This window comes from Polypterus senegalus, chromosome 4 (genome assembly GCF_016835505.1).
Source record: "Polypterus senegalus isolate Bchr_013 chromosome 4, ASM1683550v1, whole genome shotgun sequence".
NCBI classification, from domain to species: domain Eukaryota; kingdom Metazoa; phylum Chordata; class Cladistia; order Polypteriformes; family Polypteridae; genus Polypterus; species Polypterus senegalus.
The window spans coordinates 250,330,843-250,344,114 of NC_053157.1; the positions used below are offsets into that span (position 1 = coordinate 250,330,843).

Genomic DNA, 13,272 nt, shown 5'->3' on the forward strand with positions numbered 1-13,272 from the left:
CACCCTCCACAGGATTCCAACATCGCTCTCGAGGCAAGCGAACTGCTTGCTCATGTGCCCGCCCCCAAAATGTCAACAAACACTTCCTCACTCGCTTTGGTCTGTGCTACAGTCCACATGCAACTGTGAGCCACGATGACTGTTCATTTGCCTACCATGGCCAACGCTTCAAATGTATTTCATGAAAACAACACTTCTTTCAATGTTATACAAATTCCTGCATCCGGTAACTGTTTGTTTCTGGCAATCGGATATTTCTGGAAAAATGTCAACGACGAAAGTGTTGCTCTCAAACTTCAGAACATGGCTGTAACCTTTGTTTGCCAACATTGGGATAACTTTGCGGACATGCTGTCCGTTGTTCTTGGTCACGGAAGCACAGTCATACAGTCTGCTCAACAATTTGCTGAGTACATAAATACTTCCGGAGTTTATGGTGGCGAGGCAGAAATTGTGGCGATGTCCCAAATGCTTCCAGCTACCATCTCCATTCATTTCCGGGAACATCGTCATGCCTCTCCTCGAGATTGCAATCCGGGCCAATGTCTCTCCATATCCCTGCTCTTTAGCAGTCCTCTGGACCATGGGCATTACGAAGTTCTCTTGCCTCTCAAACACTTTCAATGCACCATTTGTTCAAATACCTTCCAACAGCAGAGATATCTCACCGCACATTTAAAAACACACTCCACGGAACGAATGATGCAATGTGAATATTGCCAGCAATGCTTTAAAACAACTTGTGCTCTCAAGAAGCACTTACAAACTCATTCCAATTCCTTTCAGTGTCAACTCCCAAACCCCATGCACTGTCATAACATTCAGTTTTCAGCTGCCATTCCCGTCCAAGAACATAACATTGGCCTCCCTACTGCAATATGCACTTAATGCAAAGCACTTCATTGGTCATCAGAGGTCAACAGATCCGGACATTACACTAAGTATTGTCATACCAGCAAGGTGTCTTTGCCACCACTATCCAAACCTTCTCTTCTCTTTTCATTATCACTCACAGTAACCCTGTTGCTGCTGTATGAATGGTATTCATGGAAAATCCAAAAATGGATATGAGAAGGTATAACGTCCCGTCCTGTGAACTCAAACTGATGTTGCTGCTATCTTTGTTGGTGAAGATGGGGAACCTCCTGCACAATGTGACATTTGCATATACCCAAGGGGAGATGCTTGCAAGCGTATCTCTGTACTCAATATGAAGTGTGACCCCATGTTTATCCACTGCTATTCCCTTGCGGAGATCCAGGCTGGCACATACTATTGACCCATGTTGAGGAAAAGCGAACTGCAAAAAGAACACGAGTCACGCAGCTATAATTTTATGCTGACAGGCTTGCCATGAGATATTCATTTAGTGTCTTGCATTCCAGTGGCAAACTCTTCCAGCAATACGTTGTCGACGCATATGTCAGAACAGAAGGCGTGCGTTTACATTACCAATGGTCCCATCAACAAGATTTGCGTGTAGAGCAATACAAGGAACTGATGGATGCTGTCGCTGCGAAAGCACAACACCATAATCTCCGACCTGGACAACTGATCATTCTTCCCTCTACCTTTCAAGGCGGTCCAAGGTACATGCAACAGAACTATCAAGACGTGATGGCAATTGTCCGGAAATGTGGAAAGCCTGACTTATTCATAACCTTCATCTGTAATCCTGCTTGGCCGGAAAACTCTAACGCTATTTCCCATCATGAACAACCAGAACACAGACCTGACATCGTTGCGCGCGTCTTTCATATCAAACTATGAGATTTCCTAACAGATATTCTGGAGAGGAGTATTTTTGGCAATGTTCTCACTTACATCTTCGTCACTGAGTTCCAAAAATGAGGATTGCCTAATTGCCATATGTTACTTACACTTGACTCACAATACAAAATAAGAACCAAGGATGATATAGACAAATTTGTCTGCGCTGAGCTTCCAAATTCAGAAATACACCCTAGACTTTTCCAAATTGTCACTAAATGCATGATACATAGTCTGTATGGAACGATGAACGCCAACTCAACTTGCATGAAAGACGGCACGTGTACCAAAAATTTCCCAAAGGATTTCAATGCCAAGACTCAAGAAAACACACAAGGATACCCCATATACCGCCGAAGACAGGGGAGAACTGCCATTGTTGGCAAATACTATATCGACAACCGTTGGATAGTTCCTTACAATCCCTGGCTTTCTCAGAATTTCAATGCTCATATTAATGTTGAAGTTTGTGCATCCATTCAATGTATCAAGTATTTATATATGTCTACAAACGACACTGCATCCATTGCACTTCACAGCGAGCCAGCCGATGGTGTTTTCCAACATGACGAGATACAGACTTTCCTTGACGGTAGGTATGTTCGTGCTCCTGAGGCTATATGGCGTTTGAACGAGTACAGTCTTTCAGAAAAATATCACGTTATTATAGGATTACCAGTTCATTTGCCAGAACAACAAGTCATCTTCTTTCATGAGGGTCACGAGGAACAAGCGCTACAAAGACACGCCAACAAAAACACTATGCTCTTTGCATGGTTTGAACTCAACAAGACAGATCCCGAAGTTGTGGAGTTACATTACACTGATGTTCCCAAACATTACACATTCCAAAAGTCCTCTGGAAAATGGAAAAAGAGAATCACAGGAGGCACAAAAGTGATCAGCAGAATGACTGTTGTTGCCAATAACGACACCGAATGTTATCACCTCAGACTTCTCCTTACCCGTTCGGTGGACGTCACAAGTTTCCAGGATCTACGAATGGTAAACGGCTTTGAATGTGACACTTTCAAAGAACCTTGCAAACGATTAGGTCTGTCACACAAAATGTTTCTGATCATCAAACACATTTAACCATTAGTCAAATATAACACAAGTAAACACAAAATGCAGTTTTTAAATGATGGTTTTATTATTTAGGGAGAAAAAATCCAAACCTACATGGTCCTGTGTGAAAAGTAATTGCCCCTGAGCCTAATAACTGGTTGGGCCAACCTTAGCAGCAATAACTGCAATCAAGCGTTTGCGATAACTTGCAATGAGTCTTTTACAGCGCTCTGGAGGAATTTTGGCCCACTCATCTTTGCAGAATTGTTGTAATTCAGCTTTATTTGAGGGTTTTCTAGCATGAACCGCCTTTTTAAGGTCATGCCATAGCATCTCAATTGGATTCAGGTCAGGACTTTGACTAGGCCACTCCAAAGTCTTCATTTTGTTTTTCTTCAGCCATTCAGAGGTGGATTTGCTGGTGTGTTTTGGGTCATTGTCCTGTTGCAGCAGCCAAGATCGCTTCAGCTTGAGTTGACGAACAGATGGCCGGACATTCTCCTTCAGGATTTTTTGGTAGACAGTAGAATTCATGGTTCCATCTATCACAGCAAGCCTTCCAGGTCCTGAAGCAGCAAAACCACCCCAGACCATCACACTACCACCACCATATTTTACTGTTGGTATGATGTTCTTTTTCTGAAATGCTGTGTTCCTTTTACACCAGATGTAACGGGACATTTGCCTTCCAAAAAGTTCAACTTTTGTCTCATCAGTCCACAAGGTATTTTCCCAAAAGTCTTGGCAATCATTGAGATGTTTCTTAGCAAAATTGAGACGAGCCCTAATGTTCTTTTGCTTAACAGTGGTTTGCGTCTTGGAAATCTGCCATGCAGGCCGTTTTGCCCAGTCTCTTTCTTATGGTGGAGTCGTGAACACTGACATTAATTGAGGCAAGTGAGGCCTGCAGTTCTTTAGACGTTGTCCTGGGGTCTTTGTGACCTCTCAGATGAGTCGTCGCGCTCTTGGGGTAATTTTGGTCGGCCGGCCACTCCTGGGAAGGTTCACCACTGTTCCATGTTTTTGCCATTTGTGGATAATGGCTCTCACTGTGGTTCACTGGAGTCCCAAAGCTTTAGAAATGGCTTTATAACCTTTACCAGACTGATAGATCTCAATGACTTCTGTTCTCATTTGTTCCTGAATTTCTTTGAATCTTGGCATGATGTCTAGCTTTTGAGGTGCTTTTGGTCTACTTCTCTGTGTCAGGCAGCTCCTATTTAAGTGATTTCTTGATTGAAACAGGTGTGGCAGTAATCAGGCCTGGGGTGGCTACGGAAATTGAACTCAGGTGTGATATACCACAGTTAGGTTATTTTTTAACAAGGGGGCAATTACTTTTTCACACAGGGCCATGTAGGTTTGGATTTTTTCTCCCTAAATAATAAAAACCATCATTTAAAAACTACATTTTGTGTTTACTTGTGTTATATTTGACTAATGGTTAAATGTGTTTGATGATCAGAAATATATGTGTGTGTATATCTCTATTATATATATATATATATATATATATATATATATATATATATATATATATATATATATATATATATATATATATATATATATATATATATATATATATATATATATATATATATATATATTATATAACAGGTGCTGGTCATACAATTAGAATATGATGACAAAGTTGATTTACTTCAGTAATTCCATTCAAAAAGTGAAACTTGTATATTAGACTCATTCATTACACACAGACTTATGTATTTCAAATGTTCATTTCTTTTAATTTTGATGATTATAACTGACAACTAATGAAAGTCCCAAATTCAGTATATCGGAAAATTAGAATATTGTGAACAGGTTCAATATTGAAGACACCTGGTACCACACTCTAATCAGCTAATTAACTCAAAAAACCTGCAAAAGCCTTTCAATGGTCTCTCAGTCGAGTTCTGTAGGCTACACAATCATGGGGAAGACTGCTGACTTGACAGTTGTCCAAAAGACGACCATTGACACCTTGCAAGACACAAAAGGTCATCGCTAAAGAGGCTGGCTGTTCACAGAGCTCTGTGTCCAAGCACATTAATAGAGAGGCGAAGGGAAGGACAAGACAAGCCGTGGTAGAAAAAAAGTGTACAAGCAATAGGGGTAACCGCTTGTACCCTGGAGAGGATTGTGAAACAAAACTGTGGGGGAGATTCACAAAGAGTGGACTGCAGCTAAAGTCAGAGCTTCAAGAACCACCACACACAGACGTATGTAAGACATGGGCTTCAGCTGTCGCATTCCTTGTGTCAAGCCACTCTTGAACAAGAGACAGCATCAGAAGCGTCTCACCTGGGCTAAAGACAAAACTGCTGCTGAGTGGTCCAAAGTTATGTTCTCTGATAGGCACAGAATCCACGTTGCTCGAGGTCCAGGGTAAAGTTTCTACAGTCATTGATGGTTTGGGGTGCCATGTCATCTGCTGGTGTTGGTCCATTGTGTTTTCTGAGGTCCAAGGTCAATGCAGCCGTCTACCAGGAAAGTTATAGAGCACTTCATGCTTCCTGCTGCTGACGAACTTTATGGAGATGCAGATTTCATTTTCCAACAGGACCTGGCACCTGCACACAGTGCCAAAGCAACCAGTACCTGGTTTAAGGGCCATGGTATCCCTGTTCTTGATTGGCCAGCAAACTTGCCTGACCTTAACCCTATAGAAAATTTAAGGGGTATTGTGAAGAGGAAGATGTAATATGCCAGACCCAACAATTCAGAAGAGCTGAAGGCCACTATCAGAGCAACATGAGCTCTCATAACACCTGAGCAGTGCCACAGACTGATCGACTCCATGCCACGCCGGATTGCTGCAGTAATCCACCCACCATCACTCTCAAAGCATGTGCACTGCCTGCTCATGTGCCCACCCCCAACACCTCACCAAACACATCCTCAGTCGCTTTGGTCTCTACAGTCCACATGCACCTCTGAGCCACATTGACTTTTCATTGTTCTTTTCGGTTCAGGCTGCTTTGTTTTGCTTTGCTAACAGGTCTCTCTCATTGCTGCTGTCCGTTTGTCCCCGCAAGCTTCTGTTCTCCCTGTTGTTTCTGTGCCTCTTCTGTTTTTCCTTTGTTAGACCGACACCGAACCCGGAGTGATGGCCACCGCCCTATCACGATGCTGAATAGGGGATTGCTGAACTGTGTCTTTCAGGAAGTGTTCACCCATCAATGAATAATTATGTGGTGTATGCTACACCGCCGGTCAGCTACTTTACATTATTAAGATGAATATCCTTCATAAGCTTCTCTTTTTATTTCAACATTCCAATATACATTAATAAATCTTTTATTAAGCAATTAGATTCAACCATAACCTCATTTATTTGGAACTCAAAACATCCACATATCCAAAGAACGACCCTACAAAGACATAAATTAGAAGATGGCATGGCTCTACCTAAATTTCAGTTTTATTACCGGGCAGCAAACATACAAGCTATAAAAACCTGGACATGGACACAAATAGTTGGTCCGCAATAGAAATAAAATCCTGCAGCATTTGCTTCTTATATTCCATGCTTTGTGCCCCAATAAATGCAACTTATCGTAAATATACTAACAATCCAATTGTGCTTCACTCACTCAGAATATGGAACCAATATAGAAAGCATTTTAAGATGGAGAATCTTTTATCTGTGGCACCTCTGCATGAGAACCACCTTTTAAAACCCTCGCAAAAACATATGCAGTTTTTAATATCTGGAAAACATTTGGGATTAAATTGCTTAGAGATCTTTGTATAGATAACATCTTTGCATCCTATGAACAATTACATTCCAAATTAAGCTTTCCAGGAACACATTTCTTTCACTATCTTCAAATTAGAAACTTTGTTAAACAGAACCTGCCTGATTTTCGCCATCTCTCACCTTCCTCTATGCTGGGAAAAATACTGCTCAGTTTCGAGGACTCAGACAGCATTTTGGCAATATATAAAATTATTTTACAGTCCCTCCCTTTTAAAGATCCAAGAGGTCACTGGGAAAAAGGATCTCTCACTCAATATATCAGAAAAGTAGTGGAAGGTCGGAATGCAGAGAATTCACTCGAGCTCCATATGCGCAAAGCATACAATTATACAACTCTAAATTATATATTGAGCACATCTGTCTCACGTAAAGCTGTCCAAAATGTTTCCAGGGCAAGATCCAACCTGTGAACGCTGCCATCAAGTACCAACCTCACTGGGCCACATGTTTTGGGCCTGCACCAAATTAACATCATTCTGGACAAAAATTTTTTAAGTGCCTTTAAGACAACCTTGGAGGCACAATCCCTCCTAACCCATTAACAGCTGTGTTTGGTGGGCTCACAGAGGGGCTTAAAGCGGAAAAGGACAAATAAACTGTGATTGCCTTCACTACACTATAGTAATCTCTCCTCGATCGCAGGGGTTGCGTTCCAGAACCCCCCGCAATAGATGAAAATCTGTTTCTATGGTTATTTTTATATATTTTAAGCCCTTATAAACTCTCCCACACTGTTAACATTATTAGAGCCCTCTAGACATGAAATAACACCCTTTAGTCAAAAGTTTAAACTGTAATCTATGACAAGACAGAGATGACAGTTCTTTCTCACAATTAAAAGAATGCAAACATATCTTCCTCTTCAAAGGAATGCGTGTCAGGAGCAGAGAATGTCAGAGAGAGAAAAGCAAACAATCAAAAAATCAATACGTGCTTTTGGGCTTTTAAGTATGCTGAAGCACCGTGATAAAGCGGCATTTTTTAGAGGAGCGTCCGTATCCACTAGGCAAACAGCCCTCTCCTCACACCCCCTCCGTCAGGCGGAGAGAATGTCAGAGAGAGTGAGAGAGACAGAGAAAAGCAAACAATCAAGCACCGCGCGGGAAGCATATTGTATATCATTGAGGAGTTTTAGTTAATACGTAATACATGCTCCAATTGGATAGCTTCTAAGCTATCCGCCAATATTGTATGAAATCAACTGGGTAAACAAACGGAGGAAGCATGGACCATAAATTAAAAGACCCATTGTCCGCAGAAATCCGCGAACCAGCGAAAAACCCTTGATATATATTTAGATATGCTTATATTTAAAATCTGTGATGGAGTGATGCCGCGAAAGTCGAAGAGCGATATTGCGAGGGATCACTGTATTGGCACACAGACTTATTTTGCAAAACTGGAAGAATCCTAAGTCTCCTCCTTTAAGTTAGTGGTTAACTGAGGTTTAAAATTATCTGAAATTGGAAAATATTAAAATTCTCAGTTAGAGGATCTGTGCAGAACGTTTTTAAAATCTGGCAGGATTTAATCAATAATATTTTAGAATAAGCTTTTAAAGCACCGAGGAAGTAGATCATCATCCCATTTCATTTCATTTTCTTCTCCATTTATCTTTATCCACCTATTAAACTCATCAATTTATGTATTTTTACTAGCTTTAAGTTTTACTCCATTGGCCATGCTCTCTTTCCCAGCGGTGGGGGTCGATTTGTTTTCAATCCTATTTTTAGTAAAAATTGACCTATGTGTAGGGAATGATTACAAAAAAAGATGAGGCACAGATTAGATGTGTACTGCCTTGAGTAAATTCACTCTTATTTAGTGCACAGAGGTGAGGATTTTGTTCCAATTTATTTCTATTTGTGGACATTTCTGCCTTAACTGCCACACAATTTTAGAAATATACATGTCTTTAACAAAATAGGACTTTAAATATTCTCATTGAACGTAATGTGCTGTTGGCCTAACACACGTCACAGCTTCAGTCAAAGCTTCATGATGTTCAATTCATGCGCTCAACACTTTAGATTTTTCCTTATTCGCCCAAGTTTTTTTTTTATCAAAATTCAATTAAACGTATTTTCCACTCTCATTTCAATCTTCTAAAAACATCGAAGCACCCACCTTTAGAATTTATAAATGCTCTCTTTCTTTTATATTTAATCGCATTACTCACTTATTCCAACACTCCCAGGTGACTCTTCTCCTTCTCTCCCATTTCCCTCAATGATTTTCTCTTCAGACTCTGATATCTCTGATTTCAGCTCTACAGAATTCTCCTGCGAAGTTAGTTGTCCAATATTAGTGGACCAGGGCTGTAAACTGGATGGAGATTCTTCACAGGCATCTTGCTTGAAAATATCCTCAGTTTCATGCTTTTGAAGTTCCAAACCACCAGAGATATAATTGAAATCCTCAGCTTTAATGGCAGCAGTGACCCCCTTGCACTCTTCCTCCACTTTAAAAACTGAAATTCTTTCTTCGTGATCCTCCAGCTTCACACACACATCCTCTGGTGTGAGATGCTCACAGTCCTCTTCTTTAACGTCCACCGTTCTTTCATCCACCCCATCTTCATTGGCAGAGGCCATGCTCTGTGGGAAACTCTTCTCACTTTTTAAATGTCTGCCCTTCTCTTCTCAGATTCCCTTCTCACATGGACAGCCCTAAGCTGGAGGCCATTAGACACCTCAGTGTATGGCCATGTGAAATGGGAAAGCCCTGTGAAAATAAAAAATTGGTAGAATTACCTTCATAAAGTCAGTAAAAATAATGAGCACACTTCAGGGTCACAGTGCCCTCCGTGAGGTTTGGGTCAAAGACACTTTTCTTGATGCCCTCCTCTGCCTCACAGTTTAAAATTACAAATCAAACAATTCAGATGAGATCAAAGTGTACTGCAGACCTTCATTAAAGAGGATTTGCATACTATAAGAGCCAATCTTAGAAAGTTTAAGTTTTGAGTTAAACTCATATTAATGTTTGATTAATAGGAATAGAATATACATTTCTTCTATAGTCATAGATTATGCTATAAGTCCTTTCCCCCTGTAAGTTAGTAAGAGACAGAACTTTGCTGTAACTGAGATGCAGTGTAATAATGGAGTCAGTTGTGTTGAGAACAGGTCTCAGTAAACAGGGACTTAAAAGACCCATTTTTAGATCAGAAATGGGATAGGCATACAGTTTTCTGACCGTCGTTTAGAAATGGCTCAGAAATGTTAAGTAAATAGTAACGATTTGAGATGTAACAAGATTCAAGCTTTGAACAGAACTTTTCTTAACAATAATTTTTTTTTTTGGTATTTTAATTTTCTTTTTTGTGTGAACGGTTTTACTTTTAAAAATGAAGATATTTTGTCTGTGGAATCATTTCTGCACTTCTGGCTTTTGTTGAATCCCATTTTTTGACGTAGAGCCGCTAAACTTGGATAATTTTGGAATAATGCAGCTACATTTTAGTCAGAAAACTAGCCACCTGAAGGTGTTGAACTTGCTGAAATATACTATCTGAGGACAGAGGACGCTTCTGCTTCAGAACTCGTCAATGAAAGAAAAAGAACTGAGCTATTCCGAGGTACTGTGCAAGTATCTTTCGTCTCTGCATGATCGTAAATGAAAGCAAGGTCGCTGTACCTGAACTTGAAGTTTAAGAGACTGTGATGTTATAAAAGACATTGTGAGTCATTGAAGCCTCGCTGTAAGGGAGTACTGTAATCTGCTTTGTTGGTGCGTTCCGATTGAGTTGAAATTGCTGTCTGGAAATGTGCTGTCAGTTACTCGAGCTACTGTCATGGCAACGTCTAAGCATAGCTCAAGTGAAGTCGGAGTGATCCGAGTGCGGACTCAAAGCCAGAGAATGTAACTAGAGATCTTAAAGGTCATATAAGTCGGAAGAAAGATCAGCTTTCTGTGCTTATGACTGAAATCGAAAGCCTTAAAAGATACTAAAGAAAAGCTTTTAGAAGTAGTGCAAAAACTTGGATTTTTTTTTTTTGGAGACGTACAGTCAGATTGAGGAGCTGAATAAAAGACTACTATCAGTGCTAAGTAAAGAAGGCATGATTAAAAAACGACATTCGCAGAAAGCTCTAAAAAATGGAATAAATTTGATGCTACATCGACATGGCTGAAAGATACAAATAGCCTTTTAACACACACATCTGACGAACAGTTTGTAAAGGACACATGATGCTTCAGTAGGGCTTGAATCACAGCGTTTGCGTGACTTTTATTTAGGGTGTCTTTGGTTTACAGAATTAATTGTGCAGTTTTGCCGGGCATAGGAAAAGAAAATGGCGACATATGGGGTTAACTAAAAAGCACCTCACTGAGAAGTGAACGAGGTATTGTTTTTTTCTGGGTTATATGTAAAACAAAGGTTACAAATGTTTATTTTAAGTTATTTCCATGCTTTTTATCTTGTACTTTGCCTTTTATAGCTCTTACGGTGTGTTTAAGAAAAAGGTCACGGAAATTATGATAAAATTCATAAACCATCAGTCTGAGAGTTGACCATCATTCAGCCGGGGTCGCTACAGTAAGAGCTCGACCACTCATCGTGTCCTGTCGTCCTGCCGAGCTGAAGTCGCGGGTGAGGTGCTGGTGATTCGCACCCATCGTGACGGAGTTAAAGGTGAAGCGCCGGTGATTCGTTCGATTTGCAAAGGAGTTTAAAGGCGAATCGGTGACGCGCAGTTTCCACTTTACAACGGAAAACAAAGTACAGTTTAAGAATTTCAATACGAGGACTTCAGCAAGGGATTATTAAATATTAGCAGCAGCTGACGAATGGATTTTGGTGCGATGGTCAAATGCAGGCATAAACGGTTATAACGTCATCGTGAGTACTGTTGTCATTAATAAAAAAAATAAAAAAAAGACTGTGTATATTAGTAAGGTTAAGAGAAAAACAAACAGTTTATATATGTGTGTATATGTATGAAGAGGGATTAATCCTGACCCTTTGATAGAATTTGGCTTTAAGGACTATTCTGTAACCACTGTTTAAAGGTTTAGTGTTTGCTCTTACAAGGGAACTGATTATTATTCATTTGTAATTTTTTGGATAGAGTCATAGTGAATTCAAAGCTTTTAAAACTGACATAATTCTTTAGCAGTGTTACTAAGAGATATTGATATCTTTGTATTGTATTAGGTTTATTTGTGTATACAAGTGCCTTTCCCCACCCCCCACACTAAGTGTAAGATAACAGAGCCAGGTCCTATTCTTTCAGGTGTGGGAGCACTGCAGGAGCAGATTGGTAGTCTCCAGTTGAAGGTGTTAGAGCCAGATAGTTTGCTTCAAAATGAAGAGAGTGCACAGAGAGATTGCTTAGAAGAAGCGATTCAAATTAGTGAAGAGATGCAGACTAGCATTCAACAAAAACTCCAAAGGGCTGACCCTCGTCACTCTAGTCGTGAGCGAAAGCCCACAGAAAAAACGGTTATATTTCAAAGAGAAGAAGCTCAAAGGAAGGAAAAAAGGCTAAACTATTTGTATGATCAGTGGAAGATTCAAGCTCAGAAAGTCAACTATCTATACTGATTGATGAACTTGAAAAAAGAAAAGGTGATGTCATATTTATGTAGCAATTCGAAATAACATCACACCATCTTCAGATTTAAGACGCAGAGTAGATGCATGTGAAGCAGTGACCAAAAATGCATATGAGAGGTTAGCTGGCATCGATGGTGTGTTTAATGCTGGAAGAGAAAAATATCGTCTTTGCCAGCTTCTGCATCATGAATATGCTAGATCCATTTATGGCTCTACAGTCTCAAGAGTAAGCAAAAGATCCAGCAACACTTCTGTAACTTCATGCATGGCAGCAAAACGGGCAGATGCTGCAGCAGAGTTAGCAGCAAAGGAAGCTGAATTTACAGTTATGCTAGAAGAAAAGAGACAGCAAGATAGAATACGGCAAATAGAAGAACACCAAAGAAAGGAGCTAGAGACTCACAAGTGTGAATTGGAGCGACTGAAAGCTGAAAAGGGTTTGAGAGCAGCATGTGCTAGGCTGGAAGTTTACAACCATGAGGCTGCAATGGAGGCCAGCATCTTGCCAATTGACTACAGCATAACAGAACAAAGACACATTCCTGCATCAGTCACCTGTCAGTCCTTCAATGAAGAAACATCTCCTCAAGAAAACACAAACTCATTTGTGCAGGCCTTACAAAACAGCATAACACTGAATAGGCTTCCAGTGCCAGAGCCATCTGTTTTCAGTGGAGATCCACTTAATTTTATTGAGTGGGAGGCCTCCTTTGTATTGCTTATTGATGGAAAGAGTGTTTCTTCAGCTCATAAGCTTTACTATCTCAAGAAATATATAGCTGGTCCAGCTCGTAAGATCCTAGATGGAATATTTTACAGAAGTGATGATGAAGCTTATCAGGATGCTTGGAACAAGCTAAACCATCGTTATGGTCAGCCATTTGTCATTCAGAGAGAATTTAGAGAAAAACTGGCAAACTGGCCAAAGATCCAGTCGAAAGATGCTACTGGACTTGAGGATTATTCAGACTTTTTAAATGCATGTCAGGATGCGATGGCTCATGTTAAGGGTCTTCAGATATTGAATGACTGTGAAGAAAATCTGTAGGTTCTGACATTTGTTACCAACACAGCCAGTTCGTTGATCTTATTTAGTAGCGAGTTC

At 40.2% G+C, this 13,272-nt stretch overlaps 1 protein-coding gene across 1 annotated transcript in view; it reads right to left on the minus strand.

Moving 5' to 3' along the window:
• Positions 1-9,262, minus strand: part of LOC120529036 — a 56,630-nt gene extending 47,368 nt beyond the window's left edge. The window contains exon 1 of the mRNA XM_039753098.1: positions 8,784-9,262. Within this exon, the coding sequence (XP_039609032.1) occupies positions 8,784-9,198 (415 nt within the window). The 5' untranslated portion in view covers positions 9,199-9,262. The remainder of the gene's footprint in view (positions 1-8,783) is intronic.
• Positions 9,263-13,272: the final 4,010 nt, after the last annotated feature.